This window comes from Paramacrobiotus metropolitanus, unplaced genomic scaffold, assembly GCF_019649055.1.
Source record: "Paramacrobiotus metropolitanus isolate TYO unplaced genomic scaffold, Prichtersi_v1.0 Parri_scaffold0000099, whole genome shotgun sequence".
NCBI classification, from domain to species: Eukaryota; Metazoa; Tardigrada; class Eutardigrada; order Parachela; family Macrobiotidae; genus Paramacrobiotus; species Paramacrobiotus metropolitanus.
In genome coordinates, this window is record NW_026570319.1 from 495,976 (window position 1) to 509,298 (window position 13,323).

A 13,323-nucleotide genomic window follows, 5' to 3' on the forward strand; every position below is an offset into this window, starting at 1 on the left:
ACGACACAATTTTCGCATTCCGTAGAACGATGATGAGCACTGCACAGTCGGCTTGGATTGAGTTGGAAGTCCGAAGTCGATCGAACTCATAGAAAATTTGGATAATGAAGAAAGTGCGCAAAACAAGCTCGCTGCTCGGCGATTTAGAAGTACAGTACTTTAGTACTGTAATTAAGACAATTTAGCAAAATGTTATAGAAAATTACAAACAGTGCTTACAAATACAAACGATATACGTATTTAAAGAAACAAGGTGACTTCGTGCTTGTTTGGTGCACTTTCAAAGGTTAACCTAAACGAGAAAATACAATGCGCAGGAACAGTGCCGCCGATTCAATAGACGGCCGGCGGTGACGGGCAGTCCTTCTCATGTCTTTGTGGCGAAGAAAACGAACTGGCCATTGTTAAAGACGACGGCGGCCGGCAACAAATTCGGCTTTGGACGCGGGTACCGAAACCGAGCCAATGCGCGAGGTTTCTTTTCCGATGGGGTGTCGTTCCAGATAACTGGAACGACACCAGTTAACACAATCCAGATAACTTACACAACGCTAATACTTATTGAATATTCTTTGAGTCAAGTTGTCATAGACTCGTAGCAGTGAATTTTATAATCGGTTTCATTCATAATCATTCTCTTGAAGAGATGGCTGAAAATTCATCGAGCAATTCCGGAATGTCTCCCTGCTACGTTCATACTCTTCCTCAAGAATGTGTAGTGCACATTTTCTCGTTTCTGGACGTGTTTGACCTCAGCAACTGTTCAGAGTTGGTTGAAATTGTTGCTGTTTGACCTTTTGGTGCTTCAGTGTGTTTTTAAATACGGTTCAAGATTTATGTATTAATGTACCGTATGTGGTTAATTTACATCTCTATGCGATACGTTCTATACTCGTATACGGTTTTTTACCGTAGGGTCTGTCGACGATGGAAGCGTATCACGGCGACCGACACGCAGCAGAAATCCACCGTAGTTGACCTGCAGAAATGGGCCACATACCGTCCGTTAATGTTTCCACCAACACTTAATATTCAGGACTCGAGGCGCGCCGTAAATCATTACTTAAGCGCTTCCTCACTCGGAAGACCCGCTTGCTGATCCTGCGCCGATCCGCCGGTTCTCCGCCGCCCACCGCTGAGTGGATCCTCGGCTACATGATACACACCTCGTTCTGGGAGTATCGTTGGTCGGATGTGGAGAAGGAGATGGAGAGCGTTCTGGCTGACTACTCCATGGACTACAGCTTCGCGGCGAACCTGGGTCTGCCGGTGCCTGAGCACGAACCCATGAGGGATGTGGTGCTGACACTGCAGAATGTCCATCTGTGTGTCAACTCGTTGCGCCGTGTGCCCTACTTCGTTACGGCCATTCATCTGGAGAATGCGACCATGCGTTGTCATGTCTCGACGGGAACGTATCCGGTCCGGTCTCCGCCCCAAGTGGTTCTCGAAGTCGCCGTGGAAAAAGCCATAATTGTGCCGGAGAACGGTTCCTGGCCGTGTGCCACAGGGGATCCGGTTGAAGCCGTACCACTGCAGGCGTTGGCGTTCTTTGGACGATTTCTGCCAGCTGCGCTATCAGCCGCCGAGGAGGAATTCATCAGAGAGCAGCTGCAGTCGGACGATCCTGTTGGTGCGCATACAGCACTGGTATCATATCTCAGGAGGTACTCTCGTTTTCAGATTGCAATAAGCGCTTTGAGCGCATGTTTTTTTGAGAACGGTTTCTGTAATGTTGAATAACGTCGAGAATACCGTATCTCTGGTGTCCGGTACGTGAATCCATACAGGAAAATGTCTAACACAGATCTGTGTTAGATGGTTGCCCTTTTACGCATACCTTTTTCGGTCAGTGCACGCTTTGATGGTGAGTCTAGACTCATCATCAGAGCATGCATTGATCGAAAAAGTAGTAAAGCAAAAGCTAGGAAAAGGTAAAAAGAAAGTAAAAATGAGTATACGAGTAACGAAAATCCATTACACTTGGTACGAAAATCCATTGTAGTAAGAGACTAAATAACCACGGGACACCAATAATACCGGTACATGCCCAAGCTTCACTTCATGGTATGGAAAGATCGCATAAAAGATCTACTAAGTGCTCGTCCTTTAAGCATAAGTAATAAATATATACAGTAAAAACTGTGCCTGAAGTAGAAGCCCTAGTCGAAGTAACTCTCCCACCCTAAATCCTTATGAAAGAACGATAAGCTTTGTATGAGCCCAGTAACATTTGGTTAAGCTTCACGCGATAGTAATCATAGGTACGTCGGAACGAGAATGTGTTGCTGTTGTTACCCCAAACTGTACGACCATGTCCTTAATGCATTGTCGGTAAATTGTCACAGATGGGTTCAGTTGCCATTTCTCACCCCAGTTATGCCTCTTGGTTCCTTGGGATTGACCTTGAACAATGTCCTGGCGTTCCCGATTTGGCTCCGCCAGCTGGTGCTGGAGCTGCTGAAGGATCCGTCTATTGGAACTGTTCCGATTGCTAATACAAGAATCGACTATTCTTTGTCCATGTAATCTTACAGTAACACTAGTTGCGGCTGTTGGCAGTTGGCACTAAAACTTTTGGCGTGGATGGTAATTTCCATTTTGATTACAAGTTTCGTAACTGTTGCTGTACAGAGCACTTAAAAGTTTTATTACTTGCCACTTAAAAGGTATTGTCGTAACTACTCGTACTTAGTACTGGTTGGTGGTTGAGTGTCTGCCTTCTCTCTGAAACTTTTAAACCGGCATAAAAATTCATTGTGTCGTTAAAAATATAACATGTTACGCTGTTCATGTCTGATTCCGCTCAATCACTCGTCTCTGCTGTTTATTTGAACACCGTTTGTGCGCGCAACATATGAATAGAATGAAATTTTAAAATGCTTAAGATTCATTCAGAAGCGCCAAAAATCATTAGGTATGAACCGATCTTCTCCACATTTTAAGTAAACGCATATGAGTATTAGGTCGTTTTTACCGAACCAGACCATCAAGGTCTGTACAATGTACTGAACTGCAGTATTAAATTACTCATTACACTATTAAATTACTAATTATTGTACCCACCCGCGATTCCATGAAGGTTAAAAAATTAATTTCCGATCATCTGATCAATCAGACAGAACAAACCGCATAGGACGAAAAGGGAACCAAGTACAGCTAAGGCTGCGAGTTACAGTAGCTGTAGACTCCAGTGATTCATTGGGGCCGCTCAACTGATCAAAATCACAAAAGCGTTCGATTCCACAGAGTTTTGCTGCGTACCAGAGACAGTGTAGGTGCTTTTCTAGGTACCCCGGTACTGTGGCCTGCAAAACGGTGTCATGACGCTTTGGATGCTGTGTCCTTATTGAATTGCCTACTGTAATTTCCGTTGATTGGTAGTTTCGGTGAATCAAACAATGCACATGCAATACTGTCCTACCGTATACAGTCTATTCAGTCTCGTACTTATTCAGTTCCTTGCGTCAAGCGGTAAATTCCTTGGTACCTGGGGGGTTTTGAACGGGCGAACTGATTTCGACAACCACCTGGTGTTAAAAATTTTGATCGGTCATTTGAATCACAAGTTTTAGCGGATAACGACTCCCATTAAGCTGCATAATCTTGTAGTATGCTTATCGCACCGTGTGTCTTTGCCGGCTAGCAGCGGAAACAGGAAAGTACCGACTATTGATCGAACAATTTTCCCAAGATGTTCGCCTTGCTCGGTACGTCTATGTCCGGTTTCACAATGTACAACCGTACAGATGCTGGTTGATATCTATGTGAGACGGAAAGGAGCGTCGTCATTGTGGGCACTCGCTTCGTACCACGATTTTACGTGGGAATGGTTCAGTGTATGTACTATCGATCTCATGCTATATGCGCAATCCTAACTTACAGTGGTGTAAACTGTTATAATTATGACGTTGTATGCATCTTGTATGACGCTCCGGTGGTGTTTTTCACATAGTAATTTATACAATACTAGCGGTGATTGCAAACCACATTAATGCACGAGCGCGAGTGCCAATATCACTGAGAAATGGTATTGGGATTGTGGAATTGGAAAAGCGTGACATACGCTGTTCTTGGCGCCAGACAAATATTTTGTGCTCTTGATTCGGTTGCCATTTCTCACCCCAGTTATGCCTCTTGGTTCCTTGGGAATTGGGATTGACCTTGAACACTGCTTAATAGTGGCATCTCGCAGCGCTCGATGCAAATTATCATTATCTTAAATCAGTAATTCGAAACCCATGCAAGTGTATTGTTTTCACTGGGAGGCAATGCCTGCATTTTCCGTTTGTCAAAGTGGACATGATATGCCGAAATGCGGCAAATGACTCAGCCCTCTCAGGTAAGGAAATGTGCTGTAAAGGTGGTTCAAGGTACCCGCCACAGAATTCGATTGCGCAAAAACTGTACTTACATTATCACAGTACAGCAACTGTGGCTGTGCGTTAACAGTTCAAATTTAATCGTCCGTGTAGGATTTCGACATGATGATTATAGTCGGTGTATCCAACAAGGAGAACGGTACAAGAACATGCAAGGAACTCTGGAGTGCAAACTTTAATTTTCGGTTATTGTCTTTTGCCGGAGCACGTACAATAGACAGCTGAACTTGCAAATGAGTAAAATTTATGGCGATGTGAATTTTTATGCGCCACTCGTTGAAGCGAGCAAATACTGCTGTGTTTCAGAACATCGAAAGGACATGACTTCAGCACGCTGCTGATTCTTCTTTCCCCTAATTTAACCGTTCATATCTAAGCTCTACCGGAAGCTGCCAAAGGATGTCCGCAGCTTGTCGGTGACATATACTCAGTACGTACTAGGTACAATATTATAAGAAGATGTGCAACTGTAATGTACGTACAGTCAAATAAGAACAGCGTACTACTGCCATTAACACAAATCGGCCGATGCCTGGTTTTAAATGCAAATGATTAACCAACCTTATGACTTGACATAATGTCCAATGCAACCCTTCACAGACAGATGCAGCAGATGGTGGCCAAGAAAGGTTTCCTGCCTTCCCTGCACGATGATGTCTAATCTCCCTTGACAGTACTACTGTCGTACATCCGTTTCCTGTACCGTGCCTCATGTGAGCACGCACTGTGGAACAGTGCGTACCTATCAGCCTGGTACATTTGTACTTGTACAGTTATACGTACTGTCGTACAGAATCTATGGCTGAAATTACTAACAGGCTCGGCCATGTGTTAAGCTTTGACGTCACCTTTGGGAAAAATCTCCCTATATAACCGCTGCCAGCCACCTAAAGATTCCGCATACCTGTCAGGTTCTGTAAAACTCCATCCACTTCATAAATACCTCGATGACATACATCTATGGTACAATGAATGGTGACAACGGACCCGTGATGTAACATCCTGTCTGGCACCTTGCACAATATTCCCATCCTCAAGTTATCGCCGACCAAGTTGCTAAATCTTGCTATTCCTTCTTGCGCTTCGTGTAAATCGCCAGACGGACGCTATAAAAAATGCCGGTTATTCCGTATATGTGGGGCGCACCCGACCCGTACCGTACGGTCAACTTCACTGACCGGTTGTGCAGTGGTGCGAATGCCTCGACCAATGGGAGCTGTATACATTCGCATGTCGCGGAGCCGTACATGTATCTTGAACACAATTTAGGTAAAACACTTTTAAAGCTTTTAATAAGCGTTGAGGTGAATGTGATTATTATGCAGCTTGGAAGATCATCACCGCGTTGGTCATCGGTACTGCCGCGCTGATTGGGACACTGGGTAACTTTTTGGTAAGTCGGTGTCTGCTTTCTGATACTCCACACACACCTTTAGCTTCCTCAATGATTTAATGGCAGATTTTTCCGTTGTTAATACAGATTGTTCTGGCTGTGTGCTTAGTGAAGGTAAGAACGAACAGATATAAATGACGATTAATGCTCGATTACTGACCGAAATATATCGGTGTATTTGCAGCCTTTACGCACCAGCGGCAACGTATTTGTGGTCAATCTGGCGCTGGCGGATATTGTCATAACCGCCTTCATCGATCCGTTTAATGTCGTCGGTAAGTGAAGCTGACTTAAACCGTTTCGTGAGCGCGTCGCTGCCCATTCAAACAAGCGTCAGTAATGTGGTAGAATGATCCAGCTTTCAGTTCGTCCATATATCTTTTACGTCAGTGCAGTAGTTCCAAATTCATTTAGCCGTTTACCAAAGATAACCTGCAGATACAGATACTTAGCACGTGAATCATCGTGTTATTTTGAGCAAGAATATTCCTTGCTTGTGCCACGGTGTTGGTTATTTGCCGGTTTTGTTAGGGTATCCTTGCGTGTATACGTTAAACATAACGGAAGCCATGAAACGCTTCGACTTATCGAGTGTAGCTACAGATCAAAGTGGCGATGACCTTTTATAATGAAACTCGGTTACAAAAATGCTACCTAAATATTTTACAATTTGATCAAGATGAAACCAGTCAACGAAAGACTACAACTTCTTAATCAATTTGTTGTTTTAAAACAGGAGCGGTGGCCGGTCGCAATGTTTTACTGCACAACCGCACTTTGTGCGACTGGATTGCTAGTTTCTGTGCACCGGCGTGTTTGTCATCCATGTGGAATATGTAAGTCCACTGCAGCTTCTATCCGCTTGGAACGAAAGACTAATCTTTTTCCAAGAATATTGACATAGCGTAGTTAATCGCTATAACTAAAGCACTCACCCACGATTTTAATCAACCTACTGTCGCATGCGCAGTCCGTTAAGGACAATAATCTTTGTAAGTAATTCGCTGACTGCTCACATCTTTAAAGCTTTTTGCTGTTCCACGTTCGGGAGCACTGATTGTTTTGTCTACTGTGTTGCTGTGTTGTAGGTGCGCCATCAGTCTCAACCGGTAAGACGAATGATAATAACGCTAAATATGCAAACCCTGGGCACACTTAATAAAAGTATACACGTATATTAATTATTTATTTCTGTTATTTATGTGTGTGTGTGTCACTTAGTTTAATATAAGTAAAACGTATAAAATCTTAAGGAAAGTAAAATAAACCGTTTGTAAGTATCCTGTATATAAAAAGACTTTTTTACAATTGACCTTTAGGCGTTCTCCACATGTGTTTTATATCCCGGCGCTATCTGAGTCCGATCTACTGTAATTCGGCTTTATAAAATGACATCAAGCAACTGAATGATCAAAATCATGTGATCCCCTTATTTGTAAATAATCTAATCATTACCAGCAGAAATGGAATGTTGACCATTACATAAGCCATTTTGTACCAAAAAAAGCTCAGTTCAAGGTTAATGTCTGATCGCACGGGACCGATCACGTCCCTGCGACTAAATAGATCCTTTCATGTTTATCCCGGGAGACAACAGAAAACCAAAGAAATATTATTTTATGAATGTTCTGCGGACGGATGTATTTAATTTTATGCTGATTTACTTCTATCATTACGTATGGTATTATTACGCTACCACATCCGTGATCGGTCCCGTGTTGATCGCATGGTATAGCGAAGATGGTACGAGAATTGTTATAAGTTTGCGTGCTCCATTGCGGTTGCACCGGAAATGTAGTCACTGTAGTCAGGCATGTGTTATCTTGCACGGCAAGTTCTCTTCCGCTACGATGCTTTCCTGCTCTCATTCAGCAGACACCGCTTGCCATTTTTTAAAATTTCCTGAAATAGATCAACCGCGATCGATGAGTCCCGTGAATGACTGTAGGAAACGCTATCCGAATTAAATTTGTAGACAGCTGCCGCTTTTACCAGGTTGGTGATAGCAATGATTATACATTTTAGATACGTTCTTATCTGCAAACCGCATCTGTACAACAAGATCTTCACTTTTCGTACGTCCATTCTGTGCTGCCTCACTATCTGGATCGGGGCGCATTTATTCCATATGCCCAATCACCTCGGTGCGTGTTGTACATCGATTAAACGGTTGGCGTATTCCGGGCTTCTAAAGGTCATCGCATGGTTTTTCTACTTTTCAGGCTGGGGAATGAATCGATTCAATGTCGACTACTACATCTGCACGTTCGATATGTAGGTTTGATAGGATATATATTAATGTAGTGTGGTGACCTTTGGGATCTGTACCAAGTCTGAGTAGATTAGATGCATGCGACCTTTGATATCTTTATTCCATACCTAATTATTCTCGTAGTGTCACACATTCCTACGCGATATTCTACAGTAAGTGTACCGACTTATGTTGCGCCCAGTTCCTTGGCATACTTAACGGTATTTCCCTTAGTTATTATGGGTGTGGTAGTGCCGTTGGTGGGTGTGCTCTACGGGTACACGAGCATCTTCCTGAAAGTGCGCAGTGTGAAGACCCAGTTGCGCCAACACCAGAGCGCGGTGCTGGGTAACGGTGCTGCTCACCCAGCGGCGGCAGGAGAACAGAGGGGATCGCTTCCCCTGGAGCCGCTGGCCGACGAAAAGGGACACGCGGCGACCAATGGAAAGTCGATGCGCCGGCCTAAACGCCCGGGATTCACGCAGGATGATGTCAAACTGGCCAAGACACTGTTTGCGGCGTTTCTGGTGTTTCTTATTTGCTGGTACGTAAAAACCGGCTGAACGACGCCAACAATTCTACCCTAACTTTCCCCGTAACACGACCGAACCGAACACGCTACCGCGTAATCCAGAAAATTATTCTAATTAATAAATTTGAAGTTGAAATTTAAACAGCATACGAAGAAGAATAAATCATTAAACAAAAGTAAAAGGTAAAAACGTGGAACAGAAATAAAATGATAATGGAGAAAACATCTTTCGATTTAACGCATCTTACTCACGATCAGATAAACGCCGATAAGATGATATCCAACGTATATTACTATATTATATATATACAACATAATTATAATGATACAACACATACTGATCTCTTTGGTTAACAAGTTAATTTTTGAAATTTTTATGTAAATTTTTGACTGGCCTTTTTTTTTCCTTATACTTCTATATTATGTGCTCCGGTATTTTGCATTGAGATTCTTGGTCTCAAGTTTAAAGGTCACCGCAGAAATCGAGCAGATTGAGCGCATTTTTCTCATCAGTTTTACACACCCGTCACATGCCACGGTTGTCCCTACGAGCACGAGCGAAGCGAGCCGGCATTTTCTAATTTCGTTTTTTTTTAATTGTAGGCTGCTTTTTGCCCTGTTTGTCCTGGCCCATCAACCGGAACCAGTGCCCGGCTGGCTGTATGTGCTAGCCATCGTCATGGCGCACGGCAACTCCGCGGTCAATCCCATCCTGTACGGCATGACCAACGAGAAATTCCGCGACGGCTACCGTAATGTCCTGGGCCTGGGCAAGAAGAACGTGGCGCCCGCCACGGAAGGGATGGCACGCGGCACGGCCATCGTCTCCGGCAACTTCACGGTGAACAGCCATACCACCAGCAGCCAGCATGACCACAAGACGCGCCGACAACCCTCATCCACAGCCGGGGATTCCGCGGCGTTGGATACATAAGCGGATCGGATTAATCAGCGCCCAGTTACGGGATCGAAATCGTCTTTATCCAGCTTTCTGCACTGTAGGCGGGATTAGTGCTCGGATTGGGGGTTATTCCCAGATCATTTGCGTCAGCATTCCGCGGTAGTCTACCAAGCAATAATTCTGTCGACAAATTAAATATTATTTTTTAATTAGTGTTCTACTTTGTTGTCGCGTGATTCCGTGAATCATTAATCCGATTTTCGCATATAATCTGTGCGTTGGTTTTGTTTTTGACAAGATGCGGAAATTTTTAAAGCAGCTAAACGCATGACCTTTAGAGACTTCACACCCATGGAGCTCTTATCGCCCATTTACTTCGCAACATTTTGCACATTCAACTTTTCACCGCGTTTTTCGTGTTCGCTTTTTAATTTTCACTAACGATCGGTACGGAATAATGCTCATAAAAATCATTAAAATTTGAAGTGATTTTATTGTTATCTTAACTGTTACAGTAATATGGTGCAATGTCTGGATGACGGCAAGGAATTCCTCAGCAACCATACAGCGGGCTTTCCCAGGCATGTTCAGTTGTGGGAAAGTTTTATATTAGTGTATATCTGTAATAAAAAAACTGCATTAAAAACAAATATGTCGTAAACCAAGGTGTATAATAATACTGCAGTTTTTGTAATATTTCATCACTCATTGCCATATTCGAAAAATGGCGTCATCAGCGAAACTGGGAGATAAACCGGAATCCCCCGAGCTCCTTCCAAAAACCTTAGAAAAAGCCCTAAAACAGTTTATCTATCATTTTTTAAAGTAAGTCAGTAAGTGATTATCTCGGCCACATATCTCACGGTATAATTTTTTGGCTGAGAGCATATATACGAGAGAACATGTATTAGACTTCAGAAAAAAGCATCAGAAAATTTCAGAATAAAAATGTCTCGTTATTTATGCATGGTGAAGGGACAACATACCAGATGATCCGCAAGCGTTTGTGGCTTATGCATCGGACTATTTCTACAACAAACGCAATCCTAATGCGGTGAGTCAGGATAAGTAAACATGATGCACGCGCTGTAAAATGTACTTCAGTATTGAAGTAAATGGATAATAAATTTAGGTAAATACTCTGTAACAGCCATAAAAAGTTATAATCGACATTATGCAATGCGCAGCCCACTGTAAACGCACAAACTATTAAAAAAATAGACAAAATAATACATTTTCTAATTGACTATTATTCTGTAAGTGAAAGCCATATGTTTGTGCATTACAAAGCTTTGAAATTCAATTGCATATATCTTTTCTATTATAATTTTGATTCTGTGATCAAATAATTAATGAAGAACCAACTGTAACAGGCAAGCGCGAGGAGATCACGAGTGATGCTTTATTGACAAATAAAGGGAGCAATGCTGCGTAATAGCAGGAAAGCAAGAACAAAGCACTGATGGCTAAACAAGCAAGTGTATGCTAAAAGAGCTCTTGAGCGTTCGTCAAGACGTGAAAGAAGCAACTGGCGGCAAACACGTGCTGTGTGCCATCAGCTGTGTGATGATGCGCAGACTGGACTCAATCCAACGCGAGCGTACGCTGAGTCATACAGCAAGAGAGGGACGAGAGAGCAAGTATGCTCAGTGTGTGCGCCGCATATATCCGCTTCAGCGGGTATGAGTGCAGTGCAGCAGCACACGTACGTACAGCGAGAGAGGCGGTATGGCAAGCATGAGTGCAGTACGTCCATGGTGGGCCGTATGCACCAGGCGCAGTCATGTGCCTCTGACATGCCTCTGGGCGGGAATCCGAGCTCCTGCGAAGGATGCTCCGACTCGGTACCGCACCAGTACCGCACAACTCTCCGGTCGGACCCATGTGGGGTCGCCGGTACGCGTCCTCTAGCAGTGGGGGTCCGGTGTCTGGTCGACCGTCCCTTCTTCACTTCCGAACCCATGAGTGGAAACCACTCACGGCCGGGAAATCCGGAAGCCGCTCGGGCGTTTCGTTGGACCGGTGATGCTTCTGTTGGCTTGGCTTCTTGCGTCTGTTGGCAGCGGAGAACAATGTGAAAAGAAAATGTAATGAAAGTTTATGCAGCGCGAAAGAAAGTGAATAAAGTTTAATCACAATTCCAGTGAGCAAAGGGGTTACAAAACAGATCTGTCAAAGAGATCGAACTAGAAAAATACAATTCCATCTGTTAGGAGAAATGCTAAAAAAATGCAAAAATCTGTCCGGGGGTCCTATTCCGACTAGGATGACATCCACGGGGTCTCCTGTCAACTTTCATCCGGTGAAGTTGGGTCCGGGGCATCGGTTCCCGGGTTACCCGTCGTAACCGGTTACATTCACCGAGGTCGGGTAAGCACGGTTAAACACTTACTTCCGACTCGTATCCGTCCGTCAAGGGTAGAGAGGCACTGTTGCAATTGCAAATGCCGAGGCATCCTCTCTGAATGGGGAATAGGACCGAGGTCGGTTTGACCAAGGTCGGCCTACCGGTAAGTCGACCGGCGGCTGGGGAAATTCGGCTATGTTCCGAATTCTTAAAGTCCAGATCGGAAAAGGCTGTATGTAAGTCATGCGGCCTGTGTGGTCGTCATGTACAGCAGTTCCGTTCAAAAGTGGTCGGTTACAACCGTTCAATCTGCTACCACGAGCCTGATTTGGGGCTATCCGAGTCGAACTGGCTCGAAGGTCCGGTCGGAGTTTATGAGTTTCAGCGATGGAAGTGTCCAGTCGACTTCCACCCGATCTGTTCCGTTGTTATCCGACCTTTTGTCGAGGTCGGTTATCCTATCCGTCAGTGGTCGACTAGGGTTAACCTGCAATAACATGCCCATGTGGGGCTAAACAAGTTCCTTCAAGTCGAATTCGTCCACCGCAGATATCTGTCGTTCTTCTTCCGTCATGTTGACTAAGTTGCCGACTGCCGACATGTGGTCGGTTATGGTCGACTTCGGAAGATCGGATGAACTATGTTTCCATCCGTCCGAAGGTCGGATTTTTCCGTTAGGAGGTCGGTTCTCGACTTCTGAATGTCTTTGCCGACTTGTTGTCGTATCTTTCCGACTTCTGTGCGGTCACTTCCGACTTCAGCTAGAGGTCGGATATCCATGTCCAAGTTCGGAGGTCGGCTATTTTCCGACTTCCTCAAGTCAGAAAAACTTTGTGTTTTATCCGACGAAAGGCTAAATGCTTTCACTAGGAGGTCGATTTCGTACTTCTGGTTAATTTTCCGACTGGTTGTCGCTTGCTTCCGGCCTCCATCTGGTGGTTGTTGACTTCGTTTTAGGAGTTCTGTGCGTTCGGCTACAGTTGGCCGGGTCCTTGGTGTCGGGACATCCTACGGTCAGTTCGGACTGGCAGAAGGATGTTCGGCGGCACAACTCCGTTCCCTCTGTGGTTTCTGATATGAACTCCAGGTCGGATCCGAGCTACTGTTGAGGTCGGTTAATCCGAATGACTTGCTTCTAGGCCGTCGAGTCGTGCAAGGTAGAAGTTCCTTGGCGTCTGTTGGCCGATTGACTGGCGTTTCATCATGCACTGCGCTCGCTCACAACACTAAGGGTCTTTGTGGCCCCGGTCGCCGAGCCGAGCTCTTTGGTTTAAACTTCATGCACATGCAAGTCCCTGAGGTCGTCAGATCCGATTCTTCCATTTTGTTTTGTCGCGAACCTGTGACGCCTAGCCGCTTCTGTTGGGGGTAGACGACTCATGTCCACGGGGAAATTTTTCCTTTGCCGGTGCCGCTGTCCAATTGGCCGGTACTTGTTGCGGGCAAGTGGGCATCGACATCGGGGATTGGTTAAAGGGGTGCAGGGCGAGTATTCTAACTCGGTCTGCCTAGGATGT

At 44.7% G+C, this 13,323-nt stretch overlaps 2 protein-coding genes and 1 long non-coding RNA gene across 3 annotated transcripts; all 3 read left to right on the forward strand.

The window, feature by feature from the left end:
• Positions 1–927: 927 nt before the first annotated feature.
• On the forward strand, positions 928–2,529 carry LOC129597024 (uncharacterized). Its single transcript, XM_055494442.1, has 3 exons — positions 928–970; positions 1,037–1,667; positions 2,349–2,529. Exons 1-3 carry the CDS (start codon positions 928–930, stop codon positions 2,527–2,529), a joined length of 855 nt encoding a protein of 284 aa, XP_055350417.1.
• Positions 2,530–5,316: 2,787 nt separating this feature from the next.
• LOC129596993 (melatonin receptor type 1B-B-like) lies at positions 5,317–10,026 on the forward strand. The gene is made up of 11 exons (XM_055494405.1): positions 5,317–5,651; positions 5,708–5,775; positions 5,863–5,889; positions 5,960–6,050; positions 6,512–6,611; positions 6,864–6,884; positions 7,801–7,919; positions 7,998–8,049; positions 8,171–8,199; positions 8,261–8,570; positions 9,162–10,026. The coding sequence occupies exons 1-11, from the start codon at positions 5,498–5,500 to the stop codon at positions 9,490–9,492; spliced, it is 1,302 nt and encodes a 433-aa protein (XP_055350380.1). The 5' UTR covers positions 5,317–5,497; the 3' UTR covers positions 9,493–10,026.
• Positions 10,027–10,050: 24 nt separating this feature from the next.
• LOC129596994 (uncharacterized) lies at positions 10,051–11,191 on the forward strand. Its single transcript, XR_008691506.1, has 3 exons — positions 10,051–10,284; positions 10,435–10,513; positions 10,833–11,191. It is a non-coding gene; the product is annotated as an uncharacterized LOC129596994 (long non-coding RNA).
• Positions 11,192–13,323: the final 2,132 nt, after the last annotated feature.

Coding starts and splice junctions, on each gene's coding strand:
- LOC129597024 (XM_055494442.1), top strand. CDS start 928: ATGGAAGCGTATCACGGCGACCGACACGCAGCAGAAATCCACC. Junction 971..1,036: donor ACACGCAGCAGAAATCCACC/GTAGTTGACCTG, acceptor CTTAATATTCAG/GACTCGAGGCGCGCCGTAAA. Junction 1,668..2,348: donor CTGGTATCATATCTCAGGAG/GTACTCTCGTTT, acceptor AAATTGTCACAG/ATGGGTTCAGTTGCCATTTC.
- LOC129596993 (XM_055494405.1), top strand. CDS start 5,498: ATGCCGGTTATTCCGTATATGTGGGGCGCACCCGACCCGTACCGTACG. Junction 5,890..5,959: donor TGGCTGTGTGCTTAGTGAAG/GTAAGAACGAAC, acceptor GTGTATTTGCAG/CCTTTACGCACCAGCGGCAA. Junction 8,200..8,260: donor TTCCTACGCGATATTCTACA/GTAAGTGTACCG, acceptor TATTTCCCTTAG/TTATTATGGGTGTGGTAGTG.